The sequence below is a fragment of the Mus musculus genome, chromosome 10, assembly GCF_000001635.26.
Source record: "Mus musculus strain C57BL/6J chromosome 10, GRCm38.p6 C57BL/6J".
Taxonomy (NCBI): Eukaryota; Metazoa; Chordata; class Mammalia; order Rodentia; family Muridae; genus Mus; species Mus musculus.
Genome location: NC_000076.6, coordinates 40,001,038 through 40,026,310, shown reverse-complemented (window position 1 = coordinate 40,026,310; position 25,273 = coordinate 40,001,038). Strand labels below are relative to the sequence as shown.

The following is a 25,273-nucleotide window of genomic DNA, read 5'->3' as shown; positions in this document are numbered from 1 at the left end:
ACAGCTGTGTATGGCTCTCTTTTCATCCCATCCCATCATGAGGAAATAAATGTTTCTTTTACAGGCCAGTAACATTTTGTCTTTTTGTCGTATTTTTTATTTTCCTGATTTTCTCAGTGACCTGAGTGGTCAGCATGTTCTGGTATGTCAATATCTACTAGATTAAATGACATCACAGATTACAAACTTTTAGCCTTTTTAAAATGCCATTAAACATAATGACTTGTTCTGTAATTAAAATTAAAATTTATCAGATAATAAGCAACCTTTAACAGAAGTCAGGTTTTCTCCAAGTGGATAATTTACAGGAACATGGTTGATTTTGTTTGTTTGTTTTAAACAAAACAAAACATTCTTCCAGCTTTCTTCTTGACCATCTTATGAAAGAATGTTTTTCTCGGTATAAGTGATCAGTAATACAGAGATCAAGGAGGTTTTCAGGTGGAAAGAGCATTTTTCAGATAGATGATAAAGTTACATTGTTGTGTAACTTGAGTATAGCAAACGGAACAAATCCCGACAGCTGTACAGCCTTTCTCAGGCATTGCCAGGCTCTAATCATTTGTGGAAATTTGAACTGCCGTGCTTTTGAAACCACAAATTTGAACCCACACATGTGTCTTGAGCTATTTGGCCGTTGACTAGGCCCGTGATTGCTGACTGATCTTGGGGAACTGTATGTTCTCTCTGTGCTTGGATTCTCTCTGGACACCCGGGCTAAGGTGAGAAAGGAGCGTGGGGAGGATTGATGTGGCTCCAGGAGCCTATTCCGGAGCTTCAGCAGGTATCACTAGCCTGAAAGTTGAATAAAAGACCTGGAAAGCTCAGGTGTGGACGGAGGGTAGGGGTGGGGCGTGTAAAGACGACCTCCCAGCTAGCACTGGCGTGTTCCCTCAAGAGTTAGCAGCACACTTTATAGAAGCAGTAGCTAGGCTGCAGTAGCAGCTCTAACACGCGCTGAGCTCCGTTTCCTAGGCAACCACCATGACTTCCGGTTTGACTCCAGGTTGGCTAGTGGCCTGACTCTGTCACGGGAACCGCCACGATTCTGCAAGATGGAGAGTGAACATAACTCGGTGGCCAGCTGGGGCCAGGGTCGAAGTCCAGCCGCCGGAGGTCTTGAGTCAGGACGGTCCCTGGGGACAGTGCTATCAGGAGGGACCTCGGAGACTGGAGGAGCCTGAGTGCCGAGCCCCAGAGGGTGCACCGGCCCCCAGTAGCTCTCCGCAGCCGCCAAGCTGGAGCTGGACGTGAAGACCGGGAGCGTCGGGCCGGTGGCTGCGGCACAGAGGCTCCACCAGGCGGAGACCCGGGCGGAGAGCGAGCAGGCCACGGTGGCTTCCCGGCGGAGTGGCCGGACCAGGAGCGTGCTGCGCTGGTTCTCCACCGCGGTCATGTATGCCGCCTTCCTGGGGCTGGTGAGAGCCGAGGCTGCACCCCTCCCAGGCTGGGGCGCGAGCCTCCTGCAGGGGACCTGCCCTTCCCAGCTGGACTCTCACATTCGCTGCCTGCATGTTGTGTGACCTTGATCGCTGGGGCTTCAGTTTCATCCGCTTAACACATAGGCACTATTCTAATCACCGAGGGTCACTGTCAAGAGCGCGGGTGATTTTTGCCTAACATGATTTCCCCCTACAATCTATCTTTGTAGGGCTCCTCTTAGTACTAGGGAGACAAAAAAAGAGAATGCCAGGATCTGTAGCCACTGTCCCCTACACCTTAATTATTATACAGAGAAATACTTGGCTGGGGTGGGGGCTCTCTTTCTAGTGGCTTGATTAAATTACACCAACTGCTTGATTTTTACAGATTTTACAGATATAATGGCAAGAGCAAAATGACTTTTTCTTGTTCATACAAATGTTTAAGCGGTTGAGTCAAGCGCAGCCCTTACTCTGGTACAGCCCTCTTCAAACTAACTTCCATTGTATAAGTGATTTTCATGGAGCAAAGTACAAGGCTGTATGCGCTTTTTACAGATCCTGGAGCTACCCCCAATTCAGTGTTTGTGGCAAAGCTCCCCATTCCCTATCACTTCATGGTTGTAGGCCAACAGGGTCGAGAGGGTGAGTCCCCAGAGGAGAATAGCTTACTCTCTTCTAGACTCTGAGCCACACTCATTTCTTAGATTGTACTAATGGGACGGGATAAAGAAATCCCTGCAGATGCTTACTGAGCGCTCGCTCCCTGGGCTGGGTTTTGAGTCTTTGGAAGACGTGAAGTGTTTTCACTCTTCGTGTGTGAGCTACTTATTGCGAACCTGCGCTCACTCTGGTTCGTACCAATGCTGTCTAGGTAAGGTGCACAATTAACTTTGGAGCACAATGGTACAATTAGAATCGGTAGTTCTTGAAATGTAAGTCAATTAGAAGCTTTAGTTAAGGGATTTCTTCTAAGTTCCAATTTATTAGCCTGTAGGTCTTGTTACTCCTATTAAAAAGAAAAAGCTGGAAAAGTTCATTTTTGCTTCTTCTTTATACAAAGTGATGTTGCAGGAACATCTGAGTCAGGACTTAAAGACAGAACAAGAAAGTCAAGTTCAGAAGGAGCAGATTTTGATAGTAGGTCAGTTATCACTGTTGCCCATTTCTGGGCAGTGGCAGCCTAGTGGGCTGAGTGCCTGTCTGCTCAGTCCCTTTCTCCTGAACTTTGTCTTAGTTTGTAGTTTGTTGACGTTAAGGTCAGTTACAGTGTCCTACCCAAGAGTCTCTTTCTATTTGGTCCATTTGTGGAATTGAAAATGTCAATGGCAGGTTATTTTTCATAGTTCTTTAAGCTTTCCTCATGTTTTGTTACATAAGTTTCTATGGGTACAGAAAAACATTCATGACTCTTGAGGTAATACAGTATACCCGGAGTCAGTTACGATAGCCCCTAAGAGGATAGTGCCAAGACACTGAAATGGACCAAGATCAAACAATACACTTCATGCAATAGGTGCTCAATAAACTTAGACTCCCATTGGTCTTGGCTGGTATGACGGTGGTTAAGGTCCACAATGGCTGTAAGAGTGATTGCTGATGTAAAGAAGTGTCCAAGTTTGGCATGGTGACACACACCTGCAATCCCAGCACATAGGAAGTGAGGTAGAAGAATTAGGGTTTAGGACCATCCTCAGCTATATAGAGAGTTTGAGGCCACCCTGAGCTACATGGGGCTCTATCTCAAAAACAAAACAAAAAAAAGGTATCTTTTGTTTTCCTGAAGAAAATCATTAGTTCAGTAAGTTCTACATCCATCAACACTGTATGTAGTCTGAAGTCCTATGTATTAGAATTAAGAACATCAAAACTGTTCTGAAGCACGGCTGAGGATAACTGCAGGAAGTCTGTAAGACTGCACTGAGGCACAACATTAAACTAGAAACTTTGGAAGCTTTTCATGGCAAACTGAAAATCAGCACTTAAGTTTTACCAAATTTCAGCCCTACTGTGACATCTTTTAAAGTCAGACTAAACTTTCAAATGCTGTGAATTACGCAGACATTCTCTCACCCCCGAACTCCTTCCCCCACACCAAGTTTGTCCAACAGTTTGAAATGGCTGCAGAAGTCAAACCTTTAAAAGGTCAAAATTTACTCTACACTTTTCTTATGGGTTAGTATTTTCCATGGCAAGAAACCAAAACTACCAGATAAGAGGTATTTTAAAACCAATGACTAGTTGCTGGAGAGGTGGTGCAGCGTACTGCTCTTGCAGGGAGCACCATTTGTTCCTTAGTACCTAGGCTGGGCTGTCTATAACCCCCAGTGACTCCAGCTATGGAGGGACCTGATGCCTTTGTCCTTCTGGGGACCTGAGTATCTCCTGTGCACAGCACATCTGTACACATAATTAAGGAATAGTTAAATAATTAAATCTGTAAAAAAATATTTAACAGGCATTTGATTGCTTTTTTTGAAATTAGCAGAAAATAACAGACAAAAATCTCCCAGGATTTTGTAAGATATTGTTCCTTAGATTTAAGTTTATCTTCTAGAGGAAGAAAAACTCCATATCAATTGACTTCTTTTGTGCTTTCATGGTTCCTTGATAATCAAAGAAAAATTTAAATAAATTATGGTTCATGTTTCCTGCCTTTAATAAAAAACTAAAAGAAATTTTCTTTCATCCTTTTACTCCTCCCTCCTCTCTCCTCCTCCTCCTCTTCTTCCTTTCCTCCTCTTCCTCCTCTTCTTCCTCTTCTTTCTCTTCCTCCTCTTCCACTTCTTCTTCCTCCTCCTCTTTCTTTCCCTCCCCCCTCCTCCTTTTGACAAAATCTCTACCCCAGGCTGGTCTTGAACTCATTTTGTAGCTGATAATGACCTTGAACTCGTGATCCTCCCAACCTGACCTGGCAGGTACTGGGGTGACAGGTGTGTACGAGCATGCTCCATTTATGTACTGTGAAGGAGCCCAGGGTTTCATAAAAGCTAGGCAAGTACTCTACCCATTGAGCTACATATCCTGCCCCAATTGTTAATTTTGAGGTGCCTGTAGCTCTTCAGAACCTTTCCAAAAGCAAAGAGAGTGTGTTATGTGTTGGAGTTCTACTGAAGACACTCCTGAAATCTGTCCAATGGTTTTCCAACTGGTCCCTACTATACCACCTTTTGGATCATTTCAAGAGTGGCTGGGTAGTTCTGATTTCCATTTGGATTCCTCTCTCTTGGTTTTGGCTTCAGCATCTGCTTCTTTCACTGTATTTATGGTTTTAAAACCCTATGTGTTTCTAGAAGCTCCACGTGAGCAAGTTCATGGAAGCACTGTCTGGTGAACTGCACGCTGTGTGTAGGAGCTAAGCAGCTGTGAAAAGATAAAACAGTCTGCAAACCTGCCCCGCAGTGCTCTCCCTCTCCATGCTGTGCCCGGCACGTGCTGGAGCCAAGGTTGAAGGATGCTACACTAACAAGCAATAGTCCATAGACAGGATCCGATTCCTACATATTCTACAGGGAAATCCCCTGGAAAGATATCTGAACTTGTAGTTTTTAGAATTCAGGTTTTCAATGTAGTGTGTGTGTGTGTGTGTGTGTGTTTGCAACGTGGTGTTCACATGGCCATCAGGGGACAACTCCAGAGAGTCCATTCACTCCTTCCAATTATGTGGGTCCAAGGGACTGAATTCTGGTTGTTAGTCTTAGCAGCAGGTGCCCTTACCTGCTGAGCCATATAGAAACAGCTTAATAAGCCTAGTCCAAATTCCTTTTACTTACATGGCTTTAAAAGCACACCAGTAGGGTCATTAATACAGGGCTGTTGTTTTCCTGTATTCTGCCACAGTCAGACTGTCACAATGGCTGTAACTTGTCTTCGCTTGAGACTTTAGTGCTTGAATAGCATTTGGGGGGGGGAAAGAAACTTTTGTCATTCTTCTTGCACAAACTTTAAGTTGTTCCGGTGCAGCCTCAGCAGCTCCTTTACCCCCAAATCCATCGCAAGCAGTGGGAGCTGTAGGAAGTCCTCTGCAACAGCACACAGTTCACCAGGATGAGAAGGCCACAGTAGCAGAGTGGGCAGAGAGGAGCCAGAGGTTCAGCAGTGAGGAAGCCACTCTCATGAATCCACTGGGGACTCAGAGGTCTCCTCCCACCCCCCACCCCCAGTTAGTCTTGTGACAGGAGACATATGAACTTAAATATACATGCTATACATGCTTGAAACCCTTGGTAAGACAGGCTTGGCATCCACCACGCCAGATGCTTGCAGACCAACAGAATATTTCCAGGAATGCATCACATGGCTCTTTCCCCTGGGAAGTTTTCCTAATTTATGTATGAGCATGTCTAGAGAAACAGAAGTATCACCATGGGGGTGCTGGGTTTGTGAACCTGGACCTCCCACATCTTTACCCCAGCCCCTCAGGCATCTTTTAAATCAGAGCCACACTTTGTGCAAGGGTAAAAGTGAGGGGAAGGAGTTTGGCAGACCGTTCTGGTTTCTTCTTCACCACACCCTAGTCCCAACATGGAGGAAGGAAGTCTACAACACTAAATTTGTTCTGTTGATTGTGAAATATAAATGTTCTCACCTATCCTTAGGAGTGGCTTCTCCCTCCTCTGAACCCCTGCAGCATCTGATTGGCTGTAAGATTTATCGTTTCCCCAACTTAAGTGTTTGCCATGTAGCCAGCACCCCACAACTGCAGAGACTAGCCACCCAGGCATACTGTTAGAAACTTCCTCACTTGGAACTAACTTATTCTTACCACTTCAGGACAGGTGCTAATTTTTCATATTGACTGTTTTAGCCTCTGATTATCTGAAGGTTTAGGAAATTTCAAGGAAACCCACTCAAAAGGCAGGGACTGGTCATGCCAAACTGCAAGATCCAATCATGTAAGAAGCTGAAGGCAATAGGAAAGTCCTCCGCAGACCCAGGAGTTAAGTCCTTGTGGGTAGAAGAGTTTGAGCAGAAGTCTGTTAGATTTGTTCACCCATCTGTAAGCTTAGAGATCTAAACAAAGTCTGACGGCAAACATTGTGTGATCCTTTTCGTTCTCTGTTTCTGCTGGTGAGTAGGTTATTAATGGGAAAGGTCATGTTATTTCCAGGGAGTATAGAGAGCAACGATGAGAGCTGTGTGGCCTGTCAAGGAGCATTTCCCCTCCTCCAGTGTGACAGTGTCTCACTGGAGACATGTGACACTGTTGGCAGTAGTAATGTTTCCTATTTGGGAGCATCTAGCTCACCACCCCAGCACTGCTCTGGTGCTTGCAACAGCATTAGCTTTTGCTGTATCCATACATTATGGTCCCAGATATTTCTCTCAAAGGTGGGGATGGGGGGGCACCAGGTATTGGAGGGAAAAGGGGAAAGACAGAGTTCCCTGTAATGACAGAGAAGAACTCGCCTATGACCTTAGGGAAGTGACCCATAATTAGAGCAGTGTCTGATTTCTGAGAAGAACTGTCCCAGACCAGCTTTTCCTTAAGGTCTCCAGCAGAGGCACAATTTGAGCAGACATGAGTAGTCTCTTCCAATTAAGAGATACAGATTCAAGACCAAAGGCCCAGAAGTTTTGCTGCAGAGAAAAACCTGGAATGGCTCCTGCCAATGAACGAAGTGAAGGGAGGTTAACTTAATGGTTTCTAAAAGACCATTCTCCAAGCTCTAGATCAGGGAAATTCTGACCAGCACCAGTTGGTGGGTTTGATGGGCTTTTTTCAACCTAGAGAAATTATGCTTTGGTGTAATCCCTTAAATCCATGACTTCTGGGTAGTGCTATAGTTTATGAAAGTACAAGATCCATGTGTTCCTATCACCAGGGCTACAGCCCTTTAAAAAAAGATTTTCTGTGGAGTCCAGAAGAGATTGCCAGATCTCCTGGTCCTTGTAGCCCAGGCTGGCTTCACACTCAGTGTGTAGCCAAGAATGACACTGAATGTTTGATCCTCCTATCTCTCTCTCTCTCTCTCTCTCTCTCTCTCTCTCTCTCTCTCACGCGCGCGCGCACACACACACACACACACACACACACACACACACACACACACACAGCACCTTTATTGTGTGGACCAAAATGAAGGTTTGAAAAGCCAAACATTGGTTCGGAGCCTCTTTTTCATATCCATCCACAGATGCCTGGTTATGTTTTGAGTCACGTTAGCTCCTCCACGGTGAGTCTTGAAGAGCAGAGCTCTTGTTATCACAAGCTTTAAAGATTCAAGAGAGTCCCAGGCAGACAGCCAAGCTCCCCATGGGCCCATGCTTGGCAGAGGGTTTCCATCCTCTTAAACACCAGTTTTGCCTTTCCACTTCAGGTGCCTAAAACTGTTCATTAAATAGATTATGGTCGGTAATTAGACTTTACTCAGTCTTACAGAGTGCATTCAAACTACATAGCTTAATAACTTCACCGCTGGCTACTTAGCATGAGAATCTGCCAAGTCATTCCTTGGTACTTAATTCTGATTGTGCTTGATGCTGGGTTAAACATCAGCTTGAGGTTTATGAGCCACTGGGTCCTTCATTAGAAGTCTGAGATTCCTACCCAATCCAATGGAACAATCTTAAAGTCACAGTTCCTGGAAAGTCATTTCTGTGAATGTCCTTGAACATCAAACTGACAGTGGCTTCACAAAGTACCACCCTAAACAACTGTAGGTGACAAGTCTTAAAATGCCCATGGCCAAAGGCCTCATGAGAGTTAAAATACTGATGCACTTGGCATGTTGGTTATGTTTATCATGTATGACTTCCATGCAGTAAACCATGTTGTGTTGCCCATTGATCAAAAGTGCATTCATCCTTCTGATCAACTAGGAATACAGGGCCACAGTGCCTGGCTCTTGCATATAGCACGTAAAGATAATAGTTAAAATTATGATTGGAGAATTTTTATGACTGTTGCACTATTTCTGAGGCACACACCTTCAAAAGAAACAAAAATTATATCATGGCTTACTTTTTATCAATGTTTCCCATGTACTTTAATGGAACAAACTAGCCAAATTAATTGAATATCTCTGCTTTTGTAAAGAGAATTATCTTTTTGAGATATTCCAAGGATCCGTCTGGAAAACCTGCAAATTACTTAATTCAAGGTCAAGAAGACTCTTTGGGGCTCAGAGAGACGGCTCAGCAGTATCAAGCACTGGCTGCTCTTCCAGAGGGCCTGGGTTTGATTTTCAGTATCCACACACAGCTCATCTATGATACATGTTACACGTCATGGTTACATGCATGTAACTTTAGTTCCAGGGGATCTAATGCTCTTCTGGCCTCTAGAGCACCAGACATGCATATGGGACACAGACAGATGACTTGATTTGGGAAACTTCAGCAAAATGTCAGAGGTCACAGTAAACAACAGTCCCTCTTTAACCAAAGTGACACTAGCATTTTAAAGGCAAATGCAAATGCAAATGCAAAAAAATTGCAAATGCCTTGTTGGGACAACTTAGCTCTTTTACAGAGGACTTAGTTTCTTCCTGTGAAGAGAAACTTAATAGATAAAGCAGGGAGCACAGGGACAGTGGAAAGCAGGGAGCACTGGGCCAGTGGGAAGCAGGGAGCACGGGGACAGTGGGAAGCAGGGAGCACAGGGACAGTGGGAAGCAGGGAGTACGGGGACAGTGGGAAGCAGGGAGCACTGGGACAGTGGGAAGCAGGGAGCACGGGGACAGTGGGAAGCAGGGAGCACGGGGACAGTGGGAAGCAGGGAGCACGGGGACAGTGGGAAGCAGGGAGCACAGGGACAGTGGGAAGCAGGGAGCACAGGGACAGTGGGAAGCAGGGAGTACGGGGGCAGTGGGAAGCAGGGAGCACGGGGGACAGTGGGAAGCAGGGAGCACGGGGACAGTGGGAAGCAGGGAGCACAGGGACAGTGGGAAGCAGGGAGCACGGGGGACAGTGGGAAGCAGGGAGCACGGGGACAGTGGGAAGCGGGGAGCACAGGGACAGTGGGAAGCAGGGAGCACAGGGACAGTGGGAAGCAGGGAGCACAGGGACAGTGGGAAGCAGGGAGCACAGGGACAGTGGAAAGCAGGGAGCACTGGGACAGTGGGAAGCAGCGAGCACGGGGGACAGTGGGAAGCAGGGAGCACGGGGACAGTGGGAAGCAGGGAGCACTGGGACAGTGGGAATCCCTGTTTTCAAGGCCAAGTACTTCAAATGTAAAGCAAAAGCCTCCACAGTAGCCCATTAAAGACTGAGCCTTGCTGACTGGGGAAGGAGGTTGTAATGAATAAAATTGATGTTCTAATATTAAAAAGGAAAGGGGGGCAGCCAACATGTTAGGAAACCTTGTTTGTTGTTGTAACAGCAAACACAAAACTTGAGGTTTTGCAATGAACCTCAGATTTTAGAAAACCTTGTAAGAGATTCTCTTTAACCTCAGCAAATATGGCCACGTGTCCACAGCGTTCCACGGTGTTCTTTTTGTTTTTAATTATTATTATTAGATATTTTCTTTATTTACATTTCAAATGTTATTCTCTTTCCTGGCTTCCCCTCAAAAAACCCCTTATCCCCTACCTCCTACCCCTGCTCACCAACCCACCCACTCCTGCTTCCTGGCCCTGGCATTCCCCTGTACTGGGGCATAGAACTTTCAAAGGACCAAGGGCCTTTCCTCCCATTGATGACCAATTAGGCCATCCTCTGCTACATATGCCTCTAGAGCTATGAGTCCCACCATGTGTTTTCTTTGGTTGGTGGTTTAGTCCCAAGGAGATCTGGGGTACTGGTTGGTTCATATTGTTCCTCCTATGGGACTGCAAACTCATTCAGCTCCTTGGATACTTTCTCTAGTGCCTTCATTGGGGACCCTGTGCTCAGTCCAATGGATGGCTGTGAGCATCCACTTCTGTATTTGTCAGGCACTGGCAGAGCCTCTCAGGAGAGAGCTATATCAGGCTCCTGTCAGCAAGCTCTTGTTGGCATCCTCAACAGTGTCTGTTTTTGGAGGTTGTTTATGGGATGGATCCCCAGGTGGGGCAGTCTCCAGATGGTCCTTCCTTCAGTCTCTAATCCACACTTTGTCTCTGTAACTCCTTCCATGGGTGTTTTGTTCCCCATTCTAAGAAGGACTGAAGTATCCACACTTTGGTCTTCCTTCTTCTTGAGTTTCATGTTTTGCAAATTGTATCTTGGGTATTCCGAGTTTCTGGGCTAATATCCACTTATCAGTGAGTGCATATCATGTGTGTTCTTTTGTGATTGGGTTACCTCACTCAGAATGATAGCCTCCAGATTCATCCATTTATTTAAGAATTTCATGTATTCATTGTTTTTAATAGCTGAGTAGTACTCCATTGTGTAAATGTACCACATTTTTGTATCCATTCCTCTGTTGAGGGACATCTAGGTTCTTTCCAGCTTCTGGCTATTATAAATAAGGCTGCTATGAACAGAGTGGAGGATGTGTCCTTATTACATGTTGGAGCATCTTCTGGGTATATGCCCAGGAGTGTTATTGCTGGAACCTCCGGTAGAACTATGTCCAATTCTCTGAGGAACTGCCAAAATGATTTCCAGAGTGGTTGTACCAGCTTGCAATCCCACCAGCAATGGAGGAGTGTTCCTCTTTTTCCACATTCTCGCCAGCATCTGCTGTCACCTGAGTTTTTGATCTTAGCCATTCTGACTGCTGTGAGGTGGAATCACAGTGTTGTTTTGATTTGCATTTCCCTGTTGAACATTTTTTCAGGTGCTTCTCAGCCATTCGGTATTCCTCAGTTGAGAATTCTTTGTTTAGCTCTGTACTCCATTTTTTAATAGGGTTATTTGGTTTTTTGGAGTCTAACTTCTTGAGTTTTTTGTATATTTGAATATTATCCCTCTATTGGGTTTAGGATTGGTAAAGATCTTTTTCTAATCTGTTGGTTACCTTTTTATCTTATTGACAGTGTCCTTTGCCTTACAGAAGCTTTGCAATTTTATGAGGTTCCATTTGTCGATTCTTGATCTTACAGCACAAGCCATTGGTGTTCTGTTCATGAATTTTCCCCCTGTACCCATATCTTTGAGGCTCTTCCCTACTTTCTCCTCTATAAGTTTCAGTGTCTCTGGTTTTATGTGGAGGTCCTTGATCCACTTAGACCTGAGCTTTGTACAAGGAGATAAGAATGGATCAATTTGCATTCTTCTACATGCTAACCTCCAGTTGAGCCAGCACCATTTGTTGAAAATGTTGTCTTTTTTCCACTGGATGGTTTTAGCTCCTTTGTCAAAGATCAAGTGACCATAGGTGTGTGGGCTCATTTCTGGGTCTTCAATTCTATTCTATTGATCTGTCTGTCTGTCACAATACCATGCAGATTTTTAAAAAAATCACAATTTCTCTGTACTAGAGCTTGAGGTCAGGGATGGTGATTCCCCCAGAAGTTCTTTTATTGTTGAGAACAGTTTTTGCTATCCTAGGTTTTTTTGTTATTTCAGATGAATTTGCAAATTGCCCTTTCTAACTCTGTGAAGAATTGAGTTGGAATTTTGATGGGGATTGCATTGAATCTGTAGATTGCTTTTGTCAAGATAGCCATTTTTACTATATTAATCCTGCCAATCCATGAACATGGGAGATCTTTCCCTCTTCTGAGATCTTCTTAAATTTCTTTCTTCAGAGACTTGAAGTTCTTATCACACAGAACTTTCAGTTGCTTAGAGTCACAACAAGATATTTTACATTATTTGTGACTATTCTGAAGGATGTTGTTTCCCTAATTTCTTTCTCAGACTGTTTATCCTTTGTGTAGAGAAAGGCCACTGATTTGTTTGAGTAAATTTTTTGTTGTTGTTGTTTTTTGAGACTGGGTTTCTCTGTATAGCCCTGTCCTGGCTGTCCTGGAACTCACTTTGTAGACCAGGCTGGCCTTGAACTCAGAAATCCACCTGCCTCTGCCTCCCGAGTGCTATGTCATCTGCAAATAGTGATATTTTGACTTCTTCCTTTCCAATTTATATCCCCTTGATCTCCTTTTGTTGTCTAATTGCTCTATCTAGGACTTCAAGTACTATATTGAATAGGTAGGGTGAGAGTGGGCAACCTTGTCTAGTCCCTGATTTTAGTGGGATTGCTTCAAGTTTCTATCCATTTAGTTTGATGTTGGCTACTGCTTTGCTATTGCTTTTATTATGTTTAGGTATGGGCCTTGAATTCCTGATCTTTCCAAGATTTTTTTTCATGAACAGGTGTTGAATTTTGTCAAATGCTTTCTCAGCATCTAATGAGATGATCATGTGTGGTTTTTTTTTCCTTTGAGTGTGTTTAAATAGTGGATTATGTTGATGGCTTTCCATATATTGAACCATCCTTGCATCCCTGAGATGAAGCCTACTTGATCATAATGGATGATCATTTTGATGTATTCTTGGAATCAGTTTGCAAGAATTTTATTATTTTTGCATCGATATTCATAAAGGAAATTAGTCTGAAGTTCTCCTTCTTTGTTGGGTCTTTGTGTGGTTTAGGTATCAGAGTAATTGTGGCTTCATAGAACAAATTGGGTAGAGTACCTTCTGTTTCTATTTTGTGGAATAGTTTGAGGAGTATTGGTATTAAATCTTCTTTGAAGGTCTGAGAGAAGTCTGTACTAAATCCATCTGGTCCTGGGCTTTTTTTGGTTGGGAGACTATTAATTACTGTTTATATTTCTTTAGAGGATATGGGACTGTTTAGATCGTTAATCTGATCCTGATTTAACTTTGGTGCCTGGTATCTGTCTAGAAAATTGTCCTTTTCATCCAGGTTTTACAGATTTGTTGAGTATAGGCTTTTGTAATAGGATCTGATTATTTTTTTGGATTTCCTCAGATTCTCTTGTTATGTCTTTCCTTTCATTTCTGATTTTAGGGGGGGGGTGCAGCGAACTTTATTGTGTTATTATGAGGGTCTGGGCTGGAAATTGTGAGGGAGATGCTCAGTGTTGGGGGCCGAGTTGGGATAGGGACTCCTCTGCAACTGAGGGCCTCTCTCTTGCTCTCAGTGTCCTTGCTGGGGTGGGTGGTCTAGGGTTTCTTACTCTTTGGAGGCCATGTAGGCCATGAGGTCCACCACCCTGTTGCTGTAGCCGTATTCATTGTCATACCAGGAAATGAGCTTGACAAAGTTGTCATTGAGAGCAATGCCAGCCCCGGCATTGAAGGTGGAAGAGTGGGAGTTGCTGTTGAAGTCGCAGGAGACAACCTGGTCTTCAGTGTAGCCCAAGATGCCCTTCAGTGGGCCCTCAGATGCCTGCTTCACCACCTTCTTGATGTCATCATACTTGGCAGGTTTCTCCAGGCAGCATGTCAGGTCCACGACGGACACATTGGGGGTAGGAACAGGGAAGGCCATGCCAGTGAGCTTCCCGTTCAGCTCTGGGATGATCTTGCCCACAGCCTTGGCAGCACCAGTGGATGCAGGGATGATGTTCTGGGCAGCCCCACGGCCATCATGCCACAGCTTTCCAGAGGGGCCATCCACAGTCTTCTGGGTGGCAGTGATGGCATGGACCATGGTCATGAGCCTTTCCACAATGCCAAACTTGTCATGGATGACCTTGGCCAGGGGGGCTAAGCAGTTGGTGGTGCAGGATGCATTGCTGACAATCTTGAGTGAGTTGTCATATTTCTCATGGTTCACATCCATCACAAACATGGGGGCATAGGCAGAAGGGGCGGAGATGATGACCCTTTTGGCTCCACCCTTCAAGTGGGCCCCGGCCTTCTCCATGGTGGTGAAGACACCAGTAGACTGCACAACATACTCAGTACCTGCCTCACCCCATTTGATGTTAGCGGGGTCTCTCTCCTGGAAGATGGTGATGGGCTTCCTGTTGATGGCAAGCTTCCCATTCTCAGCCTTGACTGTGCTGTTGAACTTGCCGTGGGTGGAGTCATACTGGAACATGTAGACAATGTAGTTGAGGTCAATGAAGGGGTCATTGATGGCAACAGTCTCCACTTTGCCATGTGGAAAGCAGAAGGCAGCCCTGGTGACCAGGCGCCCAATACGGCCAAATCCGTTCACACCGACCTTCACCATTTTGTCTATGGGACGAGGCTGGCACTGCACAAGAAGATGCGGTTGTTTCTGGAACAGGGAGGAGCAGAGAGCCCATTTCTGATTTTGTTAATTAGGATACTCCTTGTGCCCTCTAGTTAGTCTGGATAAGATTTTAAATATTTTGTTGATTGTGTTTGGTTGATTCTTTGTATAGTTCATTTTGTTCTTTTGTTTCCACTTGGTTGATTTCAGCCCTGAGTTTGATTATATCCTGCTGTCTACCCATTTTGGGTGAATTTGCTTCCTTTTGTTCTAGAGCTTTTAGGTATGCTGACATGCTGCTAGTGTATGCTCTCTCTCTCTCTCTCTCTCTCTCTCTCTCTCTCTCTCTGGCAGCACTCAGAGCTATGATTTTTCCTCTTAGGACTTTTTTCATTGTGACCCATTGGTTGGGTATGTTGTGGCTTGGTTGCGAGCCAGCCAGCGGCTCACATGTCCGGGTTCGAGCATGGGAGGCAACCTGGAGCTGAAAGAAAAGAGGGAACCTTGGCGGGTTGAGAAATAATGGAGCCAAGACATGCTAGTCTGTTCAAGGTTCAGATGTTTAATGGCGACTGCCCTTATTAAAAAGGGGGGTGGGGTGGGGAGCCCATTCCTGCCAATTCATCCTTGGAGCCTGGAACCAGCTGCAGGTGATGACGTGCAGGATAGGGCCGTAGTCTCCGGAATAGCTCCAGGGTCTCTCATCAGGTAGCAGTAAATTGAAGAGGACAGTGGCTGAACAATAGAGTAATCTAGGGAGGAAGGCTCCACCCTAGGTAATCTCCTTAGTGGTAGCAAAGTCAAGGTCTGGCTCAGCCTGCTTCAGGCTTGTGGGAGGTTGCATGGCTTCATTTTCATTAAACTCTAAAAAGTCTTTAATTTATTTATTTATTTATTTCTTCCTTGACCAAGATATCATTGAGTAGAGTGTTGTTCAGCTTCCACGTGTTTGTGGGCTTTATGTTTGTGGGCTTTATTTATGTTGTTGTTGAAGATCAGCCTTAGTCCATGGTGATCTAATAGGTTGCATGGGATTATTTCAATATTTTTGTATCTGTTGAGGCCTGTTTTGTGACTGATTATATAATCAATTTTGAAGAAGGTACTGTGAAGTGCTGAGAAGAAGGTATATCCTTTTGTTTTAGGATAAAATGTTCTATAGATATCTGTTAAATCCATTTGTTTTATAACTTCTGTTAGTTTCAGTGTCTCTGTTTAGTTACCAGGATCTGTCCATTGATGAGAGTGGAGTGTTGAAGTCTCTCACTAATATTGTGTGAGGTGTAATATGTGCTTTGAGCTTTAGTAAAGTTTCTTTAATGAATGTTGATGCCCTTGCATTTGGAGCATAGATGTTCAGAATTGAGAGTTCATTTTGGTAGATTTTACCTTTGATGAGTATGAAGTGTCCCTCCTTGTCTTTTTTGAGAACTTTAGGTTGAAAGTTGATTTTATTCGATATTAGAATGGCTACTTCAGCTCCTCCCCCCCCCCCCCCCCCCCACACACACACAAAAGAAATCTGGAGAGAGGAGACTCAGCTCTAAACTTGCTCCTTTGCAAATCAAAGGCAACTTAATCCAATTCCCAAGAGCTCACAGCAGAGTGTGGAAGCCGGTGGAGGCAGCTGGCCACCTCTCTCTCCTGAGCCCAGCTCAGCATGTATTCTAGAGGAAGGAAGGCTGGGTTGCCTCTATCACTTATGATTTATTATTATTATTATTATTATTATTATTATTATCTGAGACAGAGTCTCTGAATGTGGCCAAAACTGATCTAGAATTCTTTTGTTTTTGTTTGTTTGGTTGGTTTTTGGTTTTTTGAGACAGGGTTTCTCTGTGAAGCCCTGGCTGTCCTGGAACTCACTCTGTAGGCCAGGCTGGCCTCGAACTTAGAAATCTGCCTGCCTCTGCCTCCCAAGTGCTGGGCACAGGTCACACAGGTGAAGCAGGGTGGGTGGAAAGCCTTGCCCAGGGCCCCGAGGACATGCTCTTGGACCACCTCTCCGCACTTGCCACACTTCTCCAGAGTCTCCTGGTAGCAGGGTTTGCACAAGGGCGCCCATCCTTCTGATAGAATCTCTGGCGGCGGCAGGTATGACAGGTGAAGCACTAGGCGTGGTACTGCCTCTTCATGGCCTCAACAGCCAGCTTTCGAGGAGACACGGGCTTGTGACAGAAACCACAGACATCCGTGGATGCTTCTCTCTCTCTGGAAGAGTGACGGGCTCTTCTGGAGGAGGAGGAAGCTCCTTTTCTGAGGGTTTGATGTGGCCAAGTGGAGGGTGGACAGACGACCCCTTTGATGGACCCTCTAGCAGGGGCAGAGGTGCTATCTCTTTTATTCTGTTGGTGATGCTTGCAGCTATGGCTCCTGATTTCTTTCTTAGGTTTTCTGTCTCCAGAGTTATCTTCTTTTGTTTATTGTTTCTACTTCCATTTTTAGATCCTGGATGGTATTGTTCAATTCCTTCACTTGTTTGCTTGTGTTTTCCTGTAATTCTTTAAGGGCTTCTACCTGTTTACCTGAGTTTTCCTTTATTTCTTTATCAGCATCATGAGATATGATTTTAAATCCAAATCTTGCTTTTCTAGTGTGTTGGGGTATCCAGGACTCACTGTGGTGGGAGTACTAGGTTCTGATGATGCCAAGTAGTCTTAGTTTCTGTTGGTAAGATTCTTGCCTTTGCCTTTTGCCATCTGGTAATCTCTGGTGTTAGATGTTCTTGCTGTCTCTGGCTGGGAGCTTGTTCCTCCTGTGAGTCTGTAAGCCTGTGTCAGCACTCCTGGGAGACCAGCTCTCTCCTGGCAAGACCAGTGCACAGCTTCGGAACAGCACCATCTGGGTGCAGATGTAGGCCCAGCTGCTCTGTGTGCTTCTGCAGCCCGTGTGCTCCTGAGTGGACCCACCTTAGAGAGTCACTGGAGAGAAAATGGTGATCTGCCCTGAGTCCCAGGGTCAGACACTTCCCGGAGGCAAGCTCTCCCCTGGCGGTGAAGGTGCACAGAGGACTGGGATCCACGGTGTTCTTATCTGTTCAGTTTCTGCCCTGTTTCCTCCTCTTATTTTTGAACTGATTATCCTATGTTAGTATAAAATTTGCTTTATTTTCCCTTTAAAAAAGCATCAGCAAGGCGCTTTCTAGGACTTCCTGCCTAAAGCGCATCTTAGCATTCCTGTAATCATTTTGGTCTTGCTAATTTTAGTTTCGCACACTAATTAAAGTTTTTTTAATGATTTTAAAATTACACCTGTGTGTGTGCACATGTGGGCGTGTGCATATGAGTTCAGGTGCCTGCTGAAGCTGGAGGTGTGAGTCCCTCCTGAGCTGGAGGTGTGAGTCCCTCCTGAGCTGGAGGTGTGAGTCCCTCCTGAGCTGGAGGTGTGAGGCCCTCCTGAGCTGGAGGTGTGAGGCCCTCCTGAGCTGGAGGTGTGAGGCCCTCCTGAGCTGGAGGTGTGAGGCCCTTCTGAGCTGGAGCTTCAGACAGTTGTGAGTAGCCCACTGTGACCCATGCTGGGAACTGACCCTGTGTCTTCTGAAAGAACAGCCAACCTCTTAACCCCCCCCCCCCCAGCCATCTCTCCACCCCTCTTGAATTCATTAGAATTCATAATATTTCTCTCAGGTGCTGTCACCTATTTTGAGACAAGTCCCTCACTGGCTTGGAAGTCTGCCATGAGGCTAGGCTGGGCGGCCAGCAAGGCAGCCCTGGGGCTGCAAGCACGTGTCCTCAGGCCCAGCTTTCTAACATGTGAATTCTAGAGCTCTAACTTGGACCTCATGCTTGCGTGGCAAGCTCTCCACTCACGGAGCCCTGCTGTTTAAATTTGAGGCAGTGTCTCTCTCACTCAGGCTAACTCTGAACTCATGCTAGATCAGGCAGGTCCTGAATTCTGTACCCTATTGTGTCAGCCTCCTGAGTTGCTAGGCTTGTATACCTCTGCCTTTAGGCCAGGTTAACATCTGCATAAAGTACATTTGTAAATATGCAAAACTATTTCATGACTACATCATATGGAAAAAGATTGAGGACCCCCCCCCCCCCACACACACACACAGAATTGTGTAATTTTTATATTAGGACTGAAAGTCCACACCTGTAAACTCAGCACTTACGAGGTGGGGGCAGAAGGATGCGTTTAGGGCCATGCTTGGATACTCAGTCTGAGGCCAGCTGGGGCTACAAAAAACCTCTCTCAAAATAACTGTATGAAGTCTTAAAATTGAAGGCTGTACATAGACAAAACCCAAAGGATCATATTGCTTTAGCAATAATTGTTTGCCATTGTAGATTTCCCTGAACTGCTGCGGATCTCAAAAGCAACCACAGTCTTCCATCGCGCCACTCCATGATAGAACAATCTGTTACCGCTCTCTTTAGACACTCTTTCAATTATTGTAGGTAAAAAGGTTTTGCCTGTTTTAAATTTTAGGGAATGAGTGTTGCTATCCTGGGACCCACATTTCAAGACCTGGCAGAGAATGTCAACAGAAACATCAGCAGCCTGTCTCTGATTTTCGTGGGCCGTGCCACTGGGTTCTTGTCTGGCACCATGATTGGCGGGGTTCTCTTTGACCACATAAATCAATTCTTTCTTTTGGGTGAGTAAACACCAGCCTTTGTTGTTCCATGCCTGCCGCGACTTTACCCCTTAGTCTCTGTGTGGCAAGCACAGCCTGCAGAATGCTTGACAACAGATGTGGGCGGGGCGGGGTGTCACTCCCTGGAAGCTGGGTGTCTAGAGTCCCTGTTCTTGGCAGCAGGAGTGAGTGTGTACTGATGACCCTGGAACCCGATGGGACGCCGGAAGTGAGTGTTGGCAACCCTGAGCAATGCAGACCTTTATTGTGAGTTTGGCTCCACTCTAGGTACCTGTGCCTCTGCCAGATAACCCTGAAGCTCTGCGTATCTGGGGGGGGGGGGGGGGGGGGGAGGAGGGGGGGGAGGGGCAACAGGGTCAGAATGTGTTCCCGGAACCTAGCTGATTCTGTGGATTCGGGATTGAGCATGAAGGGGAAGGGGTTTGTGAGAGACATGGTATAGACTGGTTTTTGCCTCTGTTGGCCAGTATCGCAGATGAACCCAGACTGGGCCTTCCCCATCCTGAAAAGACGGCAAAGCTCTTAGTGTAATTTTCCCAATAAATTGACACAACTATGGAAAATTGGTAAATGTAAGACACAAAACAAGGAAAATAAGTTAGTGCTAATGAATAAATAATTTATTATATTTAATGAATAAATAACTTATTATGGTACTTCTTATATTTCCCTCCCTATTCCCCCAAACTAATTAATTTAGGAACATTTAACCAGAACTTTTATATGAAAAGCATTGTTAACTCACGACTAGAATCTCCTATATTCTTATATGTGTGGCAGTAGTAAATTTCTGGCCTGTTTCCTTTGCTATTAAACTTTGTTTTGCTGTATAATTTATTATTAATAGTACTATAATCGTGTTTAAGTCACAGTAATTTATATCTTAGGTTACAAAAAGCCTTTTAGACTTTACATGGTTTTACATAACCACTGTAGAAGCTGCAACTCTGTGTTAACTCAGTCTTATTTTTTATGTTCTTATAGGTGTTTGCGATCCTGAGGGATACAGGGTTTTATAGCTTATTCTCATTTTTTTTTTAATATGAAAGTTTATTTTTGCAGTGGGGAATCAGACCCAGGGGCTCGTGCATGTTGGACAAGGTTTCCACTCCTGAGTTACGACCCCAGCTCCAGTAACTGACTGACTCTCTTCCTTTCTCCCCAGGAGCCTCAATGGTGGCAACTGCAGCGGGACTTTATCTCATCCCGTTCTGCAAGACAGCAGTCTTATTGATCATCACCATGTCTGTCTTTGGAGCTTCCGTTGGTGTTGTGGATACAGGTATGTGACACCTGCAGTGTCATCTCTAGGGCTGGTGGAACGGTCCAGCGGGTGGTGTCGACTGTCCTTGCATACTTTGGAAGTGACACAGACTTTCTGACTTGCTCCCGGGGCGGGGGTGGGGGAACGCAGACAGTACACCCTTGTAGCAGCTACACTTGTGCTGATTTGGGGATTGAGCTTTGAACAGCCAACTTAATGCCTTTGTTCTATGAGAGACAGAGTTACAGGAGCTAAACTTAGAAAAGCCCCCATCTGTGGTTGGCGATGCAGGAGAAATGGGCTTTCACTTGGGGATAAATTTCATCACTGTAAAGAGGAATTGATGGTTAAAATCAAGCATGGCCAGCATTTGGCTGAGAAAGCACTGAAGCAGACATGCAGCTAAAATACACCCTGTTTTCTGAGCCAAGAGAAAACGAGCCCTTTGATACTTTCTTACTTTCCTGTTAATTTTTCTTAGGTGTCCTAAGTCTTCAACGGTATAGCTTGTCTATATGCTAATATCTATTTGAAACCCTACTAAGCAGCGCACAGGATGTGCACTTTCCTTCAGCACCTGCTCTCTAGCCCTCTCTTGATGGTTTTTCTCTTTTCTTTTATTGAAAAGGGATTTTTTTCTAGCCTTTCCCCTCCCCCCACTCCTCCCACTTCCTCCCTACCATCCCTACCATCCAGATCCACTCTTTTCTGTCTCTCATTAGAAAAGAACAGGCGTCTAAGAGATTATAATAAAATATAAGATAAAACAAAAACCTGCACTTTGGAATTGGACAAAACAAACAAATAGAAGGAAAAGAGCCCAACTTAAGGCACAAGAAACTGAAACCCCTCCCCCACTCACACACTCAGTCACCCCATAAAAACACTAATCTGGAAGCCATACTATATTCGAGAAGATCCTGTGCAGGCCCAGCGCACGCTGCCTCCACTCTCTGCATTCATATGAGCTGTGTTCATGTTGACTTAGAGGTCTCGTTTTCTTAGTGTCCTTCATGTCCTTAGGCTCTTACGTTCTTTCTGCCTTTTCTCCCATGTGTCCCTGAGCTCTGAGGGGAGGGTTTTGATGGAGACAAGAAGTTTAGGGCTGAGTGTTCCAAGGTGTGTGTGTGTGTCTGTCTGTCTGTCTATGTCTCTGTGTCTGTCTATGTATGTATGTATGTGTGTGTGTGTGTGTCTGTCTGTATCTCTGTGTCTATCTCTGTGTCTACCTAGCTGTCTGTGTATGCGTGTGGGTGCGTGTGCCTGTGTGTGTGATGTCTGACCGTGGATCTCAGTGCTTGTTCCTATTTGCTGCAGGTAGAAGCATCTCTGATGATGGCTGGGCAAGTCATTGATCCACTTCCTGGCTGCAGTGTCCCTTGATGTTCTAATGTTATCTGATAAATCACACAGTACCTTATAGCTCAGGTTTCACTTGGTTGCAAAGTTACATGCTTATCTCAAAATATCTGGTTAAAATAAAATAGCCAAAGGCTCGGTGCTTAGGGCTTTTCAAACCCTTACAGGTATTCAGACAGTGTTGTGTGGATTCTGAAAGGTGTGGTTGTTTCCTGTAATGGGAACAGCAGCTCTTAGAGCATTCAGGTTCTTGATGGAACATTTTACATTGATTTCATCCACAATGTTCAAGTGGTTGCCAGAAAGCTTTGTCATTTGGCCAATCTGATGGTAAAAGTTTTGCTGGGTGTGATGGTTTGTATATCCTTGGACCAGGGAGTGGCACCATCTGGAGGTGTGGCCTTGTTGGAATAGATGTGACCTGGTTGGAATGGGTGTGTCACTGTGGGTGTGGGTATAAGATCCTCACCCTAATTGCCTGGAAGTCAGTCTTCCACTAGCAGCCTTTGGATTAAGACATAGAACTCTCAGCTCCTCCTGTGCCATGCCTGCCTGGATACTGCCATGCTCCCACCTTGATGATAATGGACTGAACCTCTGAACCTGTAAGCCAGCCCTAATTAAATGTTGTTTTTTATAAGACTTGCCTTGGTCATGGTGTCTGTTCACAGCAGTAAAACCCTAACTAAGACACCGGGTAAACACATACATTTCAAACATTTACAGTGCTATAGTATTGCTCTCCAGTGTGGTGTCAACACTGTTTTAACAGCCCTTTGCTAGTGTGCCTGGCTCCAGTGGGTAGTGGTTCCCCAGCTTGTAGTATTCCATATATGAATCTGAGATATTACAACACATAGTTTTCTGGAGTTCGTGGGTTTCCCTTAATCAGAGTCACTTGAGGCTAAGGTTGGGTTACTTAGAACGTTGTAGCATTATCGTAGCATTCCCACTGTGTGACACAGGCTCAGCCTCTTTGTAATGACTTGCTGGGTTGTTCCTGTATGATTTGATAATTTAACTTTATTCCTCATGTTTCATTGGCAGGTGCAAATGTTCTCATCTTGGATCTCTGGGGGGACAAAGGAGCCCCACAAATGCAGGCCTTGCACTTCAGTTTCGCCTTGGGTGCCTTTCTGGCTCCCCTGCTGGCTAAGTTGGCCTGGGGTACAGCACCTGCTCAGAACCACACCGAGTCCGACCTTGACACTCTGATGCTGAACCGATCCTCCAACGGCACCTCAGACTCCGTGTTTGCGGTACCCGATGACATGAATCTGCTGTGGGCATATGCTTCCATTGGCACCTTTATTTTAGTAGTTTCTGTCTTTCTGTTTGGTCTGTTTTGTAAGAAACATTCAAGGCAGAAAAAACCCAGAGCATCTGCTGAGGGAGCTCGAAGGGCTAAATATCACAGGGCCCTGCTATGCCTGCTCTTCCTCTTCTTCTTCTTCTATGTGGGAGCCGAGATAACATACGGCTCTTACATATTCTCCTTCGCCACCACCCATGTTGGCATGGAAGAGAGCGAGGCAGCTGGCTTGAATTCCATCTTCTGGGGAACCTTTGCAGCCTGCAGGGGCCTGGCCATCTTCTTTGCGACATTCTTACAGCCTGGAACCATGATCGTGCTGAGCAACATTGGCAGCCTGGTCTCATGTTTCTTTCTGGTACTTTTTGACAAGAGCCCTCTTTGTCTCTGGATCGCGACTTCTGTGTATGGAGCCTCAATGGCAGCCACGTTTCCCAGCGGCATCTCCTGGATTGAGCAGTACACCACCTTAACTGGGAAATCTGCAGCATTCTTTGTAATTGGCTCTGCCCTGGGAGATATGGCCATTCCAGCGGTGATCGGAATTCTTCAGGGACACTACCCAGATCTGCCAGTAGTTCTGTACACATGTCTGGGCTCAGCCATATTCACAGCTATTTTATTTCCTGTGATGTATAAATTAGCTACCTTGCCCCTGAAGAGAGAGGACCAGAAAGCTTTGCCCACTAGTTCTAGACTGTGAGGAAGAGACTACATGAGAACTTAAAAAAAAAAAAAAGGAATGAAACAGATTTTGAAGTTGCAGTGAGTGGTCCTTGAGGCCATGTGTAATGGAGACGTCTGGAGATGTTGTGATGGAGCCCACAGAGTGCCTTTCTATTGAGTTCTCTACACTGAATAAAAGCAACCCCCCTGAGACACACCTGGACAAAAGGGACATATACTGAGAGAGAATGAATTACTTAGCAGCTTTACCAAATAAAGAGTTCAATCAACTGGAAAGTGAAGATTTTTCCAAAACCTATTGGTGCTCAAGCTTTCTGACCTATTTGTAGAGAATGCTAGAAAATTTAGAAATGTTCTATGATTCTCAGTCATCCATAAACTACCAAATGGTCTCATATAGTAAGATCTCACTAGGAGACTTCTTTTTTTGGCAGACGAATAATTAGGTAGTGTTTATGGTCACCACCTTTCAGAGCCTAGGAAGAAGGCAGAGGAGGTTGGGAAGCTGTGGGCATTCTGATATATCAGCTGGGTTTTCTCAGCAGTGACCACCCACCCACATTCTACCATGTGCTTGTGAAATCTTTCTTGTAAGAGTCAGATGTTGCTATAACTGCTGTAGACCTGGGTCACAGCATGCCAGAGTGACAAAGACCGATTTCAGATTTTTACTGCTACAAAGGAAACACAGAGCAGGATTTAAGTTATGCATAGCTCTTCAACATGGCTCTGCTTTCAGGTCCTCCTGGGGGCTCTGAGTCATATCCTCTAGGTCATATCCCTGAAGATAAGATGATTCCTAAATTGATAATCTATGCATCATAAAGTTTTTGCAAGATGTCTCCTAGAAACTAATGTAACCTCTAGCCTACTCTTCATTGCAAATGTTAAATGAACCAAAGATGATAAAAAGATTAATTAACAATTTGATACTGATTACATGTGCCATTTAATGTACTTAATGCTTAATCTTCCTTTGAAAAATACTATTTCAGTGCAGAATTGGGCACATTTGAAACCAGGATATTCCTTAAAATAAACAATCATTTAATATTGGGACAAAGCTACTTTACGGTGTTTTTTTCATATACACATATAAAATAATGATTCACCCACAATTCATCCAGTAAAATAGATTCCAGTGTAAAATTCTGTCTTACATCATTATAAGTCTCAAACATATGAAGTGTTTGCTTAGACATCTGAGTTCAGTCGCTGAGACTCAAGGCAAACTTGTAGCCATGAGCTTTTGGTAGCTCATGGTAGCATGAGTTTCAGGCCAGCCTGAAATACAGCAAGGCCCCATCTGTAAGAAAGTTACTTCCAAACTTTGATGCAAGACAGTCACATTAACACCTCCTCCCACAGGGAAATAAAAAATAATCAGATCCAAACAAGACAAAGCCGTGAGGGAAGACACTAAATCCTATAACTCCATGTACAGAATGCGAGGTGTAACATGGCGAGCTTATGGTGGACCCCCATATCCTGAGTCTGCTGTTTGTAAGACACATGGTCATTCTCTTTGGCTGGATCTGTTCACTGCCTATAGCTTACTGTGTGTTTCATGTTCTTGGCAGTCTACATGCTTGTGGTATCT

At 44.9% G+C, this 25,273-nt stretch overlaps 1 protein-coding gene and 1 pseudogene across 2 annotated transcripts; one reads left to right on the top strand and one right to left on the bottom strand.

Moving 5' to 3' along the window:
- Positions 1 to 1,042: 1,042 nt before the first annotated feature.
- On the top strand, positions 1,043 to 24,738 carry Mfsd4b1 (major facilitator superfamily domain containing 4B1). Of its 2 annotated transcripts, NM_144821.4 has the most exons (4): positions 1,043 to 1,418; positions 18,883 to 19,051; positions 20,217 to 20,333; positions 22,722 to 24,738. In NM_144821.4, the coding sequence occupies exons 1-4, from the start codon at positions 1,395 to 1,397 to the stop codon at positions 23,687 to 23,689; spliced, it is 1,278 nt and encodes a 425-aa protein (NP_659070.2). In that variant the 5' UTR covers positions 1,043 to 1,394; the 3' UTR covers positions 23,690 to 24,738. The 2 variants fall into 2 exon arrangements, with proteins under 2 accessions (NP_659070.2, XP_006512759.1); XM_006512696.4 differs by lacking the exons at positions 1,043 to 1,418; positions 18,883 to 19,051 and adding an exon at positions 19,131 to 19,297 and having other exon boundaries at positions 22,722 to 24,736.
- On the bottom strand, positions 13,278 to 14,463 carry Gm8055 (predicted pseudogene 8055; annotated as a pseudogene).
- Positions 24,739 to 25,273: the final 535 nt, after the last annotated feature.